We start from the raw sequence: 14,452 nt of genomic DNA on the forward strand, positions 1-14,452 counted from the left end.
AGCAGATCTATAATAATCGATATTGTCAATAATTGTAAGATGCAGCCATAGCATTTCACATAATAGCGTGTAGCCTTCTTTAAAAGGTCTCCCAGTCTATCCTGCATCCTAAAAAAGCCTATCTGTGTCTAGGTTTAATTGTGTCAGTATGCTGCACAGTTTCTCTCTAATTCTAAGCAACTCATACCTCTTATCAGAGGCCGTTTCGGTGTTGAGACAAGGTAATTAGCTGTTAAGAGAGAAGCCTGCATTGAGGAGCAGAACAGACTCATCTGCTTTTCAATCAAAGACTGTGCACTCTGGTCAGGGCCTGCAGGGAACACAATGGACCAGATGAATGAGGATGCCTCCTCATAACTTCCACTGACTTGCACAGATGGTATTATTTCATTATTACAATGAGTGACAGCCAAATGTGTATTCTTTTTAATTGTGGATCCTTGCAACATAAAATACATACACTTAAGCACCAATCGACAAAGGACTTCATCTCTTTATTTCTCTCTTTATTCTTCATTCAGAGTATGAAAATATGGAGCACCCAGCTCATGTGCTGGTGCAGGCAGAAATGGAATCTGTTAAAAGTGAGACAGCTGCATACTTGGCTTTAACTGCATGACAAGTAATTTAAGACACAGACGATTATACCTATTATAGCTTGCTTTAATGTTAGTTCGACAAAGGATGAGAAAAGTGTACTATGTTTTGTACAGCTGAGAGTGAATTCTACTGCCTGTGGTCGTTGATTCACAGCATCCCACACAGTATTTGTTGTAATACAAGGCAACACCCTCCTCTGGTCAATGAGTGTTGTGGTTGCCTAAAACCATTTCAGTCATGGGGATCCTTGCAACGAAGAACGCCTCCTTTTTTTTGAGGAGCTAATCAGATTTTTCCGAAATCCTTTAACAGCTCAATTTCATATGGTGACTGGGAAAGAGCTGTGTGTGGACTGACTATTTAGAGTGTGATTCTCTTCGGGTGACGTATTATTTTAATCTCTTCCGACTTCCCTTCCTAAGTATTTTCCTGCTTGATGTGAGTTTAATATTTTATCCCGTGTCGTAGGTCTAACCGAGACATCAGAGTTAAGGACAGGGGTGTCTGCCTGTAGTGGCAGCGTTGGCCTCCCTGTCTCATCCTTTACCCTCTATACACATGCTTTAGTCTGCCCTCCTACCTTTCTTCCCTGACTAAAGTACTTGTGACAGGGAGAGCTGGGCCCCATCTACCCCTTCACATGCAAGATTGCTTTTTTAAACCTTTATTTACCAAGGGTTGGTTGACTCAACACCTCTGCTCCGTTCCAGGAATACCCTGCCACACATTCACCCTGTTGCCCATATTCAAACTAGGACTGTGCCATGTATTTTAATAAAGGCTATTGTGCACTTGAACCACACTCTGAAGGATACTGCCTCTGGCCACAATTTTAGGACTTTTATAAGATATAAAAGCCTTGACTTTTACCGGATGGAGACTGAACATAATGACAGAGATCTTAAAAACAACACAGCATTGTTCCTTTTTATGACCATGTCTAGTAATCAGTCATTTACTCATTTACTCTTAATATTCTCATTAAGTTCCCTCTTTGTCATGCTTTGCCTCATTAACGTAATAAACTAATCACACGCACTTGAGTTTTTCTTTTTAGATCTTTTCTCAGAGGGAAACTGTACACACATTAATACTTTAGCCACCTAAACACTTGTGTCTGCCTCTCCAGCCGATATTACATCCTGTTTATTTTTAGTCTTTTTTAATGAAATTCTCTTTGTCGGTTGTTGTTTTGTTTTGGCACGACCAAATTATATCCTGGACTGCAGCTCACGGTGTCTGTGAATGAGAGGGAAAAAATTATTTCCCCAACCTCCTCACTGGCCAAAGACAGCATGTGTGTACGGCTGTCAAACAACACACACTGGCTCCCTGCCCACTCGTAAATTACGGAGCGAAAGCCTCTCCCAAGACTGCCTTTAATGAAACAGTTAAGTCAGTGAGGTTGTTTCCCATACCCAGCACCACAGCTGTCAGTCAAGAGAGTTTTGCGCTCAGAGACCAAGACCGTGTTTACAAATTATGAAAAGCAGCTTGGCTAGGTTCATTAGTTCCTTTATTGCTTGTATTTTGTTGCATGTGGAACAGTTCTCTTTACTGTACTCTCGTGTGCGAGACTCCAGGGGGTATATCCAGGCATCGGTGTTGATGTTATAACAGAGTAAAGCATTAGGAGGTGCAGCGATTTGGCGATTTATGCAGCAATAAGTCAACAGAAAAAATAATTAGCAAATATTTTTTAATCATTTAAGTAATTTGTTAAGCAAAAAACGCCAAATGATGGTTCCAGCTTCTCAAACTTGAGACTTTGTTATGTTTCCTTTTCTTACATTAGAGTAAGAAAACAAGACATTTGAGGACATCACCTTGGACTCCACTATCTGTTTTTTTGTTGTTGGATGCTTTAATGAAAACTAGGATAACAATCACTCTGCGATCACCTCTTAATGACCACGGGCTTCAGAATGGCTCCACTAGCATGTAGACACATTCAAGTATGTTCACTCTACATTGTGTAACTCTTAAAACTATCATTACACCAGAGCTGTAGGTCCTGTGTAAACTTTTCCACAAACCTAAGATGCAGTTTTATTTGTTATTTGAGGATGTTGATGTTGTTATTTGAGTTGCCCATTTTATTTCTTTCCTCACGCTTGTTTCCTGTCTCGGGGCGATAGAAAATAGCAGTGTTGGTCCTCTGGCTATGTCTGTTAACATTGTACCGCATTGTTTTCCTGCTCAACATCCGAGTTTTCAGCCTCGGCCATGTCTAAATGATGGAAGATTACCTTACGCGTAACCAGCTTCTTTCTCTTTGAAGAGTGAACTTCTGCTGTCTCTCTCCTCTAGCGGCCATCTCTTTGCCCTCTGGCTGTCTTAAACATTTTTTTGTGATACGTGCAAAAGTTAAATCTTTTGTGTAACATCAACGTGACTGCACAAGCAACTCTTTAGTTGGTAGAAAAGCTATACAGATGATTTATAGCACAGACACTTGTTCTCTTGCACAGTTTTTATCACTCACTGCTGAATGGAGTGAATGTAAGTAGTTATTTTTTTTGTTTTAAAATGTTTATATAAACAGTTTTTGGATGAAATGATTTGTGACCACAAAAAAAAAGATCTACGACCATATCTTCGAGAAGTGCAACCACAGGGCACAGATGACTGCTTTAGTGTTTCTCTGCATTTGTTTTTTTTATTTTCATTTACAATTGTTTTTACACTGTGGCCTGCACATATTGCAGCACCATGGTGCTGCCATCTCTCCAGCATGTTGTTTGCCTGTGTGTAGAAAAGCTTGACAGACTGTCATCTCTTCAACATGTCAGCGGGGGCTCATTAACAAACGGATACTGAACCACGTGATTGCATGTTTGCCATGGTGTGGGAAGAGCTGTGGCTGTATTTTTAGTATATACTGTACATTTTTTTTGTATGCAGTTAAAATGATTAATTATGTTGATTGTGGAGCACGCACAGTTTTGCTAATTGTGATTGTATGAAGGGTGACAGAAATAGGCACATCACAACAAACATGACAATTATTCTGTCCAGTGATGCGTTTTTATTTCCCACAACCCACATGTGACATCTGACAACTGCAATGGTTTTCCTTGCCTCATAGTTCCTCACATATGCGTCCAACCAACTGTATAAAACCCACAATACTCGTTGAGAATCTATTCTCGAGTATTGTCTCTAGACAAATATTGAACATTTACATATATTGTATGCTCATCTTTTTTTAATATTGGCTCAAACAATAGCAGTTATCAGGAAGATGAACATTGTACTTAGCTTTGAACTTTCTGCCCTTTACATACAACATGTTTTTTTATTCTCATATAAAAGAACTATTGTTAGAGCACTATAAACCATTTGAAAATATTTATAACCCTCAATTGCTCAAGTAGTGGACTTTTAAAGGTTGCTGTATTTCTACTACTATGTGTGTGATATAGAACCAACACATTTCCATCAGTGCTATACAAAGATTCATATACCTGTATTCTGAAACTACCCTATTGCCAGCTATACTTTAAATATCTAGTGTGTAGGATTTAGTGGCATCTAGCGGTATAGTTGCAGACCTCAACTCTCTTGCTTCACCTTCCCGTTCCAAGTACAAGAGAAAAACTACGGTGACTGTGAAAACAAGCGCAAAAACGCCCCTATCTAGTGTTTGGTTTGTCCCTTCTGGGCTACTGTACAAACATGGCAGTTCAACATGGCAGGCAACCCACGGCATCTGTAGATATGTAGAAGGCTCATTCTAAGGTAACAAAAACAATTATATATCATTATATCATATTCCATGTCTACCAATAAATCCTCCTAAATGTTACATACTGGACTATTAAGAAACATTAAATCTGCTACACCACAGATTGACACAGAGGATACATAGCAGTGAGTTGGTAGAATAATTAATTACATTTTTGTCAGTGTTTTCCCTAACAAAATGAAATAACCACTTACCAACCTAAACTTTTAAGACTTAAATCTGTAGATCTACTTTTTAAACGCTTTTCTGTTTGCATTTGTGTCGTCAAAGTGGTTGTACTGTAGTAGATAGGTTGTGCTTCTTACCCTGCTTGATGCTGTGGATATATTTATATGATTTTCAGACAAATGTAAAAAACCTGCAAGCCTTCATTTTGTTGCCCCTGTGTGGGAGATGAGGTGCTTCATCACAGAGATAAGCGCGCCGGCTGAGGGACAGCTACAGGAAAGAAAAGGTACACGAGAGTTGCTTGTGAAGTACCGATCGGTTCTTGTGAAGTTGGTATGATTAATCCAACGCTGCAGATTGTTGCAGAGGGCGATTTGGTTTGTGCCTTCCCAGGCTGCTGTTTCCCTGCTGTGGAGACAAAAGATGAATGGACCTATCGGGGCTATTATGAGGTATCTCCCTTCTCCATCACTATAGGGGCCAGTTCACTCTGATAATCCTCTCCTCACTGAGGGGATCCTCTAATCCCTACTAGACACAGGTGTCTGGCCTGGTGCATTCGTCAAGATGACAAATGTGCTGAACTATGTGTGAAAATACATGTGAAAATACATACTTACACAAGGCTAAACACATTGTCTGAATGATTAATGTCTGTAGGAGGGGATGCAGAAATGTCTAATGGCATTTTGAAGCAGTAAAACTGACATTGTTGCCTATTCGCTCTATTGATTTACCAGTAACACATGAGCAGCCATCAATAACAATCATGCATACAATGCCGCTGAGATGTTTTTTTGACTACTAAGAAATTCGACCAAACAATCATCAACCCTTATATAATTTTAGCCATCTGGCTGATTGCTTATACCTTCTTCCTCATTTTGACAAACAATTCAAGTTGCATTTCTGCTACAAAGAAAATCTATTTTTCCATTTTAATAATGTCCATGGTCTCAGCAAGTGTGTCTGCATAAAACTCCTCAGCTTTTGTGCTTGCTCTGAAGCTTGCATATTGGTAAGCCTGCTGCTGGATCTGAATCACAATTTCGGAGACTGATTTCAAAGGCCAGTGTGAAACTTCTCTCTTCCCAGCTTCTCTGCTTCATTCATAATCATTAGTGTGCACATTTCCTCAGGTTAGCAGCTCCAGCTTTTTTCCAAACGATAGAAGAGTATTTTAGAGCTAAGTGTGTGGAAATGAAAGATGTTGGTAATAACAAATATGATGGGGAATGTGGGTGCCTTAAGAGTGATGAATACCATTTGTTGTTGTGCCCACAAAGGACTTAAAAAACTGATTTTATATGCACCGCCCCCCATTATCTTATTTTCCCAAATTAAAATAACTGTCATTATTTTTCTGAAGTTTAGGCTAATGCCATTCTGATGGTGAATAAGTAGCCTATTTCTTTGTCCTCTCAGTGGGGGTGTGTGCCTTTTCTCATTGGCTTTCTACTTGTGGTTGCTGTTACTTTGGTGAATGATCTGCCCACATTTTCAGCTGTTTCATTGTTTCGTGTAACGCCACCTATAGGTCCAAATACCTGCGAGGTTCAGAACATCTTCTGTGTGACACTCCCAAGTGTCTTCTCTGCCCACTTTTGCCAACAATGTGCACCACTATCTAACATTAGCTTATAAATAGAGCCTGCTCACAAACGACTCAGAGTCAGAGTCCAACACAATGTTCAAAGTCAAAGCTCACATTACTGCAATGAATTGCTAGCTAGCTAACGTAGCAAATTAATTCACCACCTATTGTGATCCATGATATTATGTGTTACGACAAATAGGGATGCACCAAATTCTGGGCTGATACTGATACCCATGTTTAAAAGAACAATTAGGTTGATTCCGATGTTTTTTTGTGGTAATTTATCCACCCTTTTGTGTCAGGGAAACAAAGAAATCTACAAAGATAAGCCTCTCTGCCTTGTTGCAGCTCAGTCTATTCCTCTTCTCACCCAAGATGTGAGATGCCGAGCTGAACAGCTGCTTACTGTCTGTGCTGCTGCATGGAGCACATAGGTAGGACTCTTTGTGTAATTTGTGCCAGTGCCGGAAAATGGAGGTGATTATTTCTCTAATATCCGAGTTGGAAATAACCAACACAACAATATGTCAGCGCCAAAGTGATGCAACACAACATATAAACATTGGTTGCTGACATAGGTGAATGCCTTCTTATTTGCTGATAGGCCGACGTCAAAAAGACAAACAAAGGCAGATACCGATGTTCAGCTGATGAATGACAAACAGTGTTTTAGCCCACAATAACTTATGTCATGGTACAAAGCAAACGATGCTTTTTCAACTAGCCAAGAGCAATGCAAGGGGGAGGAGCATCCAACTATCTAACTATAGCCTAAGCTAGTTGCGGCTGGCTTGGTGTGCAGTGTGGGTCTGCCATTGGTTGCTTTGTGGTTTTGCCTGATGGGGTGATTTGTAAACAGTTGGTTAGTAGCATGGAGACAGTGGTCCAAATAGAATATAGAAACATTGCAGGTAGCAACGTTATTTTAATTATGATTGTAATTGATTTTCCAACCCTCAGTTCCTTGTATGTCACTTCTGGCAGATGCTCAGGATGATAATTGCTCTCGCCAGCGTACTGTGTACGGAGTGCTAGCAACAGAATGCTGACTGCAGTTCACTTAATGGCCACTGGTGTTGCTATTAACAACGGTTTTCTGAAAGTTACATATAGAACCTTTTTTTAGTTACATTCAATTGCAAATCTATCTTAGTTGTTTTGGAATTTTTCAAAATTGTCCTAACACAAGCCATTGTGGGAAAACAAAGACTTCGGACTATTATGAGTTAAAAAGGGATTGTTAAATGGGGGAGGTGTTAAAGATGGGTTTAATTATGGGAATAGTGATGTTTTGTCCTTTTCAAAATATTTTATAATCTTTTTTGTAAATGTTCATACTTTGAGAGCCCCTTTCTGAACACAAGCCAGCGTTTTAATCATGTTTCTCCTTTCCCCCCATTCCCCAAGCATTCTTTTATCCCAGTCTTCATTGTTTTCTATATTGAAACCATGTGGAAAAAGGAAACAATTGTGCATTCTTTCATAAACATTCCCTGTATTCCCAGGATTAATCGAAGGTTATCAGATTGTCTCCACTGAATCATATTTGGGGGTCATTAGAGGTCAGCAGTGTTGATAAGGACACCTTCGTAATAAATTTGATTATACTACAGACAAATACAAGTAAAAAAAACCCTCATCATTATAGTCTGTAGAAACTTGGGAAGAATTTTGGGCAACACTACTTTTGTTCTGTTCTGTGTATTCACCACAACAGATGCAATAACTTTAATAAGCTGTTTTGATACTGTGTAGCAGTAGAACCCTGGGTAGCTCTTGCTCAGGGGACCAAGAAGGTGGTCTGTCTTGGAAGCGGAGTTTCGCCATATATGTTGCTAATCTGATGCTGATGGTAAATGGTAAATGGACCTGTACTTGTATAGCGCCTTTGTAGTCTTCCGACCACTCAAAGCGCTTTTACACTACGTGCCACATTCACCCTTTCACACACATTCACTCAGTGATGGCAAAGTCCTTCGAACAGAAACTAACATTCATGCACACTCACACACTGATGCATGGCTTCGGGAGCAATTTGGGGTTCAGTATCTTGCTCAAGGATACTTCTTTGAGCTAGGAGCCGGGGATCGAACCCACAACCTTCCAATTCAGGAACGACCCACTCTGCCTCTGAGCCACAGCTGCACTGATAGAGGTACACAGTTCAGTTAATCAATGTGGCTATGACTTTAAAAAATTGCTGGTAAAAAATAGATAGATAAAACTTCATAAAGATATCCTGGCCACAGTACTCACTGAAGGCCTTGACTGCCAACAACAATAAAGGATGCAGGGTTTCAGTACCTTTCTACAGTTATATAGTTGCAAATGTAAAGTGCTTGTCCCCAGATTAAAATGATCAGTACTGTTATGAAAGAAATAATGGAACGTTAAGTTCTATAACAGCAGTGTAAGTCCACACTTTCAAGGAAACAGGTTTGTTCGTACAGTACATGTCCTCAACTGATGTCAATGTCTGGTTGTATAAGCCTTACTGCACGCTGTGAGCTGCTCATCAATTGTATTGGTTACAAAAGAGCAGTTTAACCTACATGCATAGTAGTTTATAAAGATGTTATTGTCAGCCGTGATCTTTTTGCACTTGTCGTTTACAGTATTTGTCAAACTATACCTGCATGTCAGGCGATAAGTGATAAAAATCTTATCGCTGTCTGACATGGAGAATAGAGGGAAGGAGAATAACAGAACTGATACATTCAAATCCTACTAAAGCTGTGAGATATGATGGGGAGTTTTTACTTTATTTGACACTTGATAGCAATTCATTCATCAATTCATTTTCCTAATTTTGGTGAATCTGCCAATTTGTCAATTAATTCTTTCAGCTCTATTTTATGACATATAAGTTATGTTTGAGCTGGTTTTTGTAAACCTAAAATTAAATTCCAAGTCAAAAACAAAAGCATTGATACTAAACAAGTCTAGAATAAAAAAACAATTCAAGTCCCTGGAAGTCCCCTTAAGGTAAAATCCCAAGAATACAGAAAAAATGTCTTGCTTGTGCGTTCTTTCAATAGGAATTCAGCGGCTGCAGTCAGCAGAGAGGAGCGGGGTCCGGGCATCACTGTGACCTTCTCAGTGGCCTGAGAGTGTGTTGGCATGGCATGACTGATGCAGATTATCATAGCTGGAGAAAGCCAATTACTCTGGTCATCACGGCACCCTCAGGGTCCCTCTCGCTGGAATGAAATACATTACAGAATTCTCTGTGCATCCTTCTGGCAGCGTTTTGTATTTCCTCTATGCTGATCCTCCCAGTTTGAGTGTTAATAGCACAGTCAATGGGACCCTCCCGCGCCTCAGAGCCCTCTCTGGCTCCGATGAGCTTCTGCTCCACAAAGCAGGGAGGTCGTGCCTCTTGGAAAAGCGGATGAATTACATTCTCCTCTGTTTGTCTTCTATCTCTATTCAAGACAAAGCCCTTTTATTTTGGCCCTTCTTAACTGCTCTCAGTCAGCGTCCTTGAAGGACCACAAAATGAAAAAGTCGGGTTGCAGAGTTGTGGCATAAGAGACTCTTCTAGGGCATTTTTATAAGCATAACAAACAGCAACTGATCACTTTGTTATTGTTGATTTTGTGATTTTGTTTTCCCAAACAGATTTGCAACAAGACCGGAGAAGCTGAGATCACACACAATGGCGCTGCATATCTAGGATGTACAAAGAATACAGATCAACCCGAGTCGCAGGTAAGAATAATAATACATACAATAAATACTGAGGTTTCACATCACAAATAGGATTAGCTGGTCATAGCTTTGCTTCACCCTCAAACAAAATAGTCAGTGCACCTTCTACCGGTCTTATTTTATATCTATCTCAAAAGATCTCCATCTACCCGCTTCTTTTTAACCTCTGTACCTGCCTCACTCTTTCCTGGATTTGAATTATTCTCCTTTAATCATGTTTATTTTTTATGTTTACTTTGGTTTCTTTTTGTGCAGACATCAAAATCTGCTGCATCCTCTTAGTTATTAGTGTCAAGGCTTCTGATCTGAAGTGTTAATCTCATTCAAGCATACACATACAGTGTGATCCATAAAGAACTCTTGACATGGGGAGCAGTGACACACACACATGCTGTCACAAATTCATTTTATTTGTGAACCTGAATATGTGACTACAACGCTGTCATTTGAAAAGATGTTTTTAATCCAAAGTGACATACTACAGCAGGGGTACTTATTTGAATGGGAGGCTTTACTTGTGAACTTGCACACAGAAGAATATTCACAACAGAGCCAGATCAAGGATGCCACACCAGAGAAGACGGCACATTAAGTGGGATTCTGGCTCAGTATATCTTGTTAGTGCCTGTGTGAAATTGTGAGAAAAGACATGCACTGGGTAGTTATTGGCCATGGATTGCACCAGTTTATTGCCCTCAAACTAGAGTCCTCAGTCTTGTCATGCTATTTCAGTCAGGACCACTTTTGTCAAAATATCTTATATTTCAAGCAGAATTTTACATTTGGCGGTACGGCTCTGTTCTGGGACCTCCTTGTCCTTCCGTGTGCCTACGTGGAAACCTTAAGACAGGGAGAGCACACCTCCCTGCCCTTCCATGTGCATACATGGAAAGGTTTAAGACAAGGAGAGCGGCAGCAGAGACCCCGCAGGGTACAGAACAGAGCAAGCATCAGTGGCAATCAGAAAATGACATTGATTAATTAGAAACAACATAAAAAGGGGGAGCTGGGGTGGAGGTGGGTGCAAAAAGGCTTGTAGAGGAGCAGCAGAGATAGGCAGGCAGGCTAAAGCAGCTTAAATAAGGCGCCATGTAGATGTTTGCCAATTGGATCTAGTAGATCATAGCAGTCACACTGTTAGACCTTGCTGTTGACATAAAGCGCCCAGGGTGAACTGGCACACAGTGTTCGATTAATTTATATGTAATCAATATGCTGCGTCTTTTTATAATTAATGGCAAATGATGATTCTAGCTGCTCATTGTAAAAGAAGGAGATGCCATACCATTATCACACAGGAGAGATCAGGACTGGGGCTCGGATCTGCAGCCCTCATCCAAGCTCACCATATCATGGAGTTCTCTATAAATCGGAGAGGTCCAGAAGCCTGGATATAAGGGAACTTCCCTGGGGAATAACACACATGCCAATTTAAGATGTCTAAGCAAGGAGAGCAGTTCTCTTTTGGAAATACTACTGCCTGCTGCTTTCATTACCTCTTTGATGCAATTTTGCATCAGTACACTATCTAGAGTGAAGCCTAGAACTCTAGCCTTACAGGGTCTGATGTTTCTCCTTGGATAGCGGAAGATCTAATGTTTTAAAGGTATATTTAAGAGCAAAAATGCATGATTTTGAATTGATAGTCAACTAACAGAAAATCGTCTACGAGATGGAGCACGAAAGCAGTTGCAGTTATTAAAAGAATCCAGCAGAGAGCCTCTGATAGGTATCAAATATTGGGGCGGCTGTAACAACCAAAGGTGAGCCTAACTGAGAAGTACATTTCTCTTCATTTAAACCGAACAGATGCCAGTGTGAAGGTGTAATGCATGACTTAAATGCATCTGTGACATCTGCCTTGGCAAGCCATGTGCCTCTACATGCTTCCTTAATCAACTGATGGCATTGTAGATTATAGCATAAAATAAGGGAAAAGTGCAGGAGGATTTAAACTATTTATACCTCAGTTTTGCCTTTGCAAGAGCAGATAAATTAATAATTATGTTTTTATTTTATTTATTTTCCCTGAATATTTCCTGGTAGCTATACCTTAATGCTTGTTGAGAAGGCGATTTATGAATGGACCAATATAAACCTTTTGTTATCCTTTCTTCAGTAAAGCATCGACTATCTCAGCTCTTTCAAAGCAGATTGTAGGTTTTGGCAACCAAGTCAGCCCAGCTAAGAACCATGAACCAGCCCTATAACAGATAATCACTAAACAGCGTTTAGATGCTTTCTTAGCGCCTTCCCCAGCTCAGGGACGTTTACTGGGGTTGAAGGTTTATCTCTCATGCCCCCTTTTTGAGAGGCAGCACGTTCTTCCCTATGGTGATTGGGACTGCACTTCCCAGCATTCTCGGCGGGAATGTGACGCCGTCAAAACAAGCTGCTTGGACGTCATCGTCAAGCGCTGCACCTGTGGGACCATGCGCTCTACCTGCAGACAGCGAAGAGGGAAACAGGCCAACTGCGGACGAAGACTGGCCGGCCTGACGTGCCAAACCGAACCCTGGACCCTTGAACCCATGACGGCAAGCGACAACCGGATGTTGGACAGAGCTGACAAGCAAGACAGGTGGACCCGGCCGCTGCGCCTGGGACCCGCGCTCCCCTGGAAGGCAGCGCAGCGCCGGAGCCGGAGCCGGAGCCGGACCGGGACTGCAGCGGAGCCGCAGGAGCAATTCCTCCCCCCTTCTGCAGACCCCCCAGAACCAGAGCAGCCAGACAGAACTGCGGATGTTGTTCAAAAGCGACACTCTCCCCAACAGCCGAGATCGCTGCTGAGACTTCACAATGCAATTGACCCGCCATGATACTCACCGCAGACAGGACAAGTAGAAACAAACGACAAACCACAAGTAACGCACACAACATCCTGGCAAACAGACTTGTAGAGGAGCAGCAGAGATAGGCAGGCAGGCTAAAGCAGCTTAAATAAGGCGCCATGTAGATGTTTGCCAATTGGATGCTTGAGGAAATCAGGTGAGCTGTCAGCTGACTGTGTATGGTATCCAATGGGAAGCTTAGAGGAATCAGCTGATGTATGTTTATGACTAGCTGTGATCGTATGATATAGCTGTAACTCAAAGCTAAGCCTGACTTCGTGCCCTGCCTGAACTAACGCTATGCTCAATTTGTGATGGCTCAAGCCACACAGGGTAACAGCCAGCAATGGTAATACAGTACACAAGGATACCATGTTTCGTTAAGTTCACAGGTTAGGTTCTTTTTGCAGTTAGCCATACCTCAAACAATTCATAATTTCAAATGACAGATTACATAGTTTATTTTAGTTATAATATACATTTATTTGCTTTTGGCCATACACTGTAAACTGTCTTAAATAGAGTGCACACATTTCCACATTGTAGGGTTAAGTAAATATTTTCTGTTATATTAATCATTGTTTCTTGTGTTACCATGTGGAAGAGGTCTGTCCTGGTGGAAGAAAGGCGCGGCCAAGGGCGGAGGATTGTTATATCCTGTGGCCTGCCAATCGAGCCGTACCATGTGCTGCCATGTTGGAGGGGGATTTTGGGTTTAGTTTGTTTTACTTGTAGTAATTGTAGTTGGCGCCGTTTTCTTTTCCCCCTGTGTGTAAATTGGTTTGGCCAAGCCACTATATATGTTCCCTTGTGAGCCTCATTCAGTTAGGTCAGTTTGTTCAGTTCATATTCTGTTTGTTGTATGCTGTTTTGAGTATAGTTATATTTTGTTGACCTCTTTTATAGGCCTAGATGTTAAATTCTTGGTTTCTATTGTTTGGTATTTTTAGGTAAATTAAAAAAAACCCTATTTTCTAACAAACTCCTGTTTTCCTCATTGCTTGACTGTTTGGTCCCTGACACTATTCAATACTGAGGGCACTGGTAACGCTGGCTGTCCAAAAGAAACCATATCTCTAGTATAAAGCTTGCATAAGATAAGATGAGTTAAAACTTTATTCATCCCAGAGCAATTTTTGTCCCAAGCAACATTGCTTACAACATGATTACATCATAATCATAATTAATTGACGCAAATGATGGATCAAGAAACTAAATCACTCACCTGGTCGTGCATTCATTCATTGAGTGTATTTGCTTCCTTTTTGCATTACTGCAAAACAGTGTATGCTGCTTTGCATCTCTGACACTTCATTACATTATTTTATATATACAGTATTATGGTCTTTAGCCATGCATGCAGCATTGCTATAAGGACGGCAATGTCGGTTGGACGGTCGGTCAGTGGGTCCACCGCTTTGTTCCAGACTGAAACAGCTCAACAACTATCAGATGGGTTGTCATGATATTTTGAGTTTTATGGTTCCTAGATAATGAATCCTACTACGACTTTGGTGATTCCCTGATTTTTCCTCTAGTGCCACCACAAGGCGACATTCATAGTTTCGACAGAAATGTCTTGCCAGCTATCAGATGGATTGCCACAAATCTGGTAGACGAGTTCATGTCCCACCCACGATGAATTATAATAACTTATGTGATCATCATATCTTTTCATTTAGCGCCATCATCATGTCCAGTACTTTCACCAAATATCAGCAAAACTGACATTCCCATCAGCCTCAGCTGTGTTTTGTGTTAATTAGTAAATGTTACAAAGCTAACGCAACATAACAT

The 14,452-nt window shown here is 40.8% G+C and overlaps 1 protein-coding gene across 6 annotated transcripts in view; it reads left to right on the forward strand.

Annotated features, from left to right (window-relative positions):
- Positions 1 to 14,452, forward strand: part of LOC127374438 (ecto-NOX disulfide-thiol exchanger 2) — a 170,643-nt gene that overhangs the window by 26,708 nt on the left and 129,483 nt on the right. For all 6 annotated transcript variants that reach the window (XM_051419716.1, XM_051419719.1, XM_051419722.1 and 3 more), the window contains one exon: positions 9,735 to 9,824. In XM_051419716.1, coding sequence (XP_051275676.1) covers positions 9,791 to 9,824 — 34 coding nt within the window. In that variant the 5' untranslated portion in view covers positions 9,735 to 9,790. The remainder of the gene's footprint in view (positions 1 to 9,734; positions 9,825 to 14,452) is intronic.

Source organism: Dicentrarchus labrax, unplaced genomic scaffold (assembly GCF_905237075.1).
Source record: "Dicentrarchus labrax unplaced genomic scaffold, dlabrax2021, whole genome shotgun sequence".
NCBI classification, from domain to species: Eukaryota; Metazoa; Chordata; class Actinopteri; family Moronidae; genus Dicentrarchus; species Dicentrarchus labrax.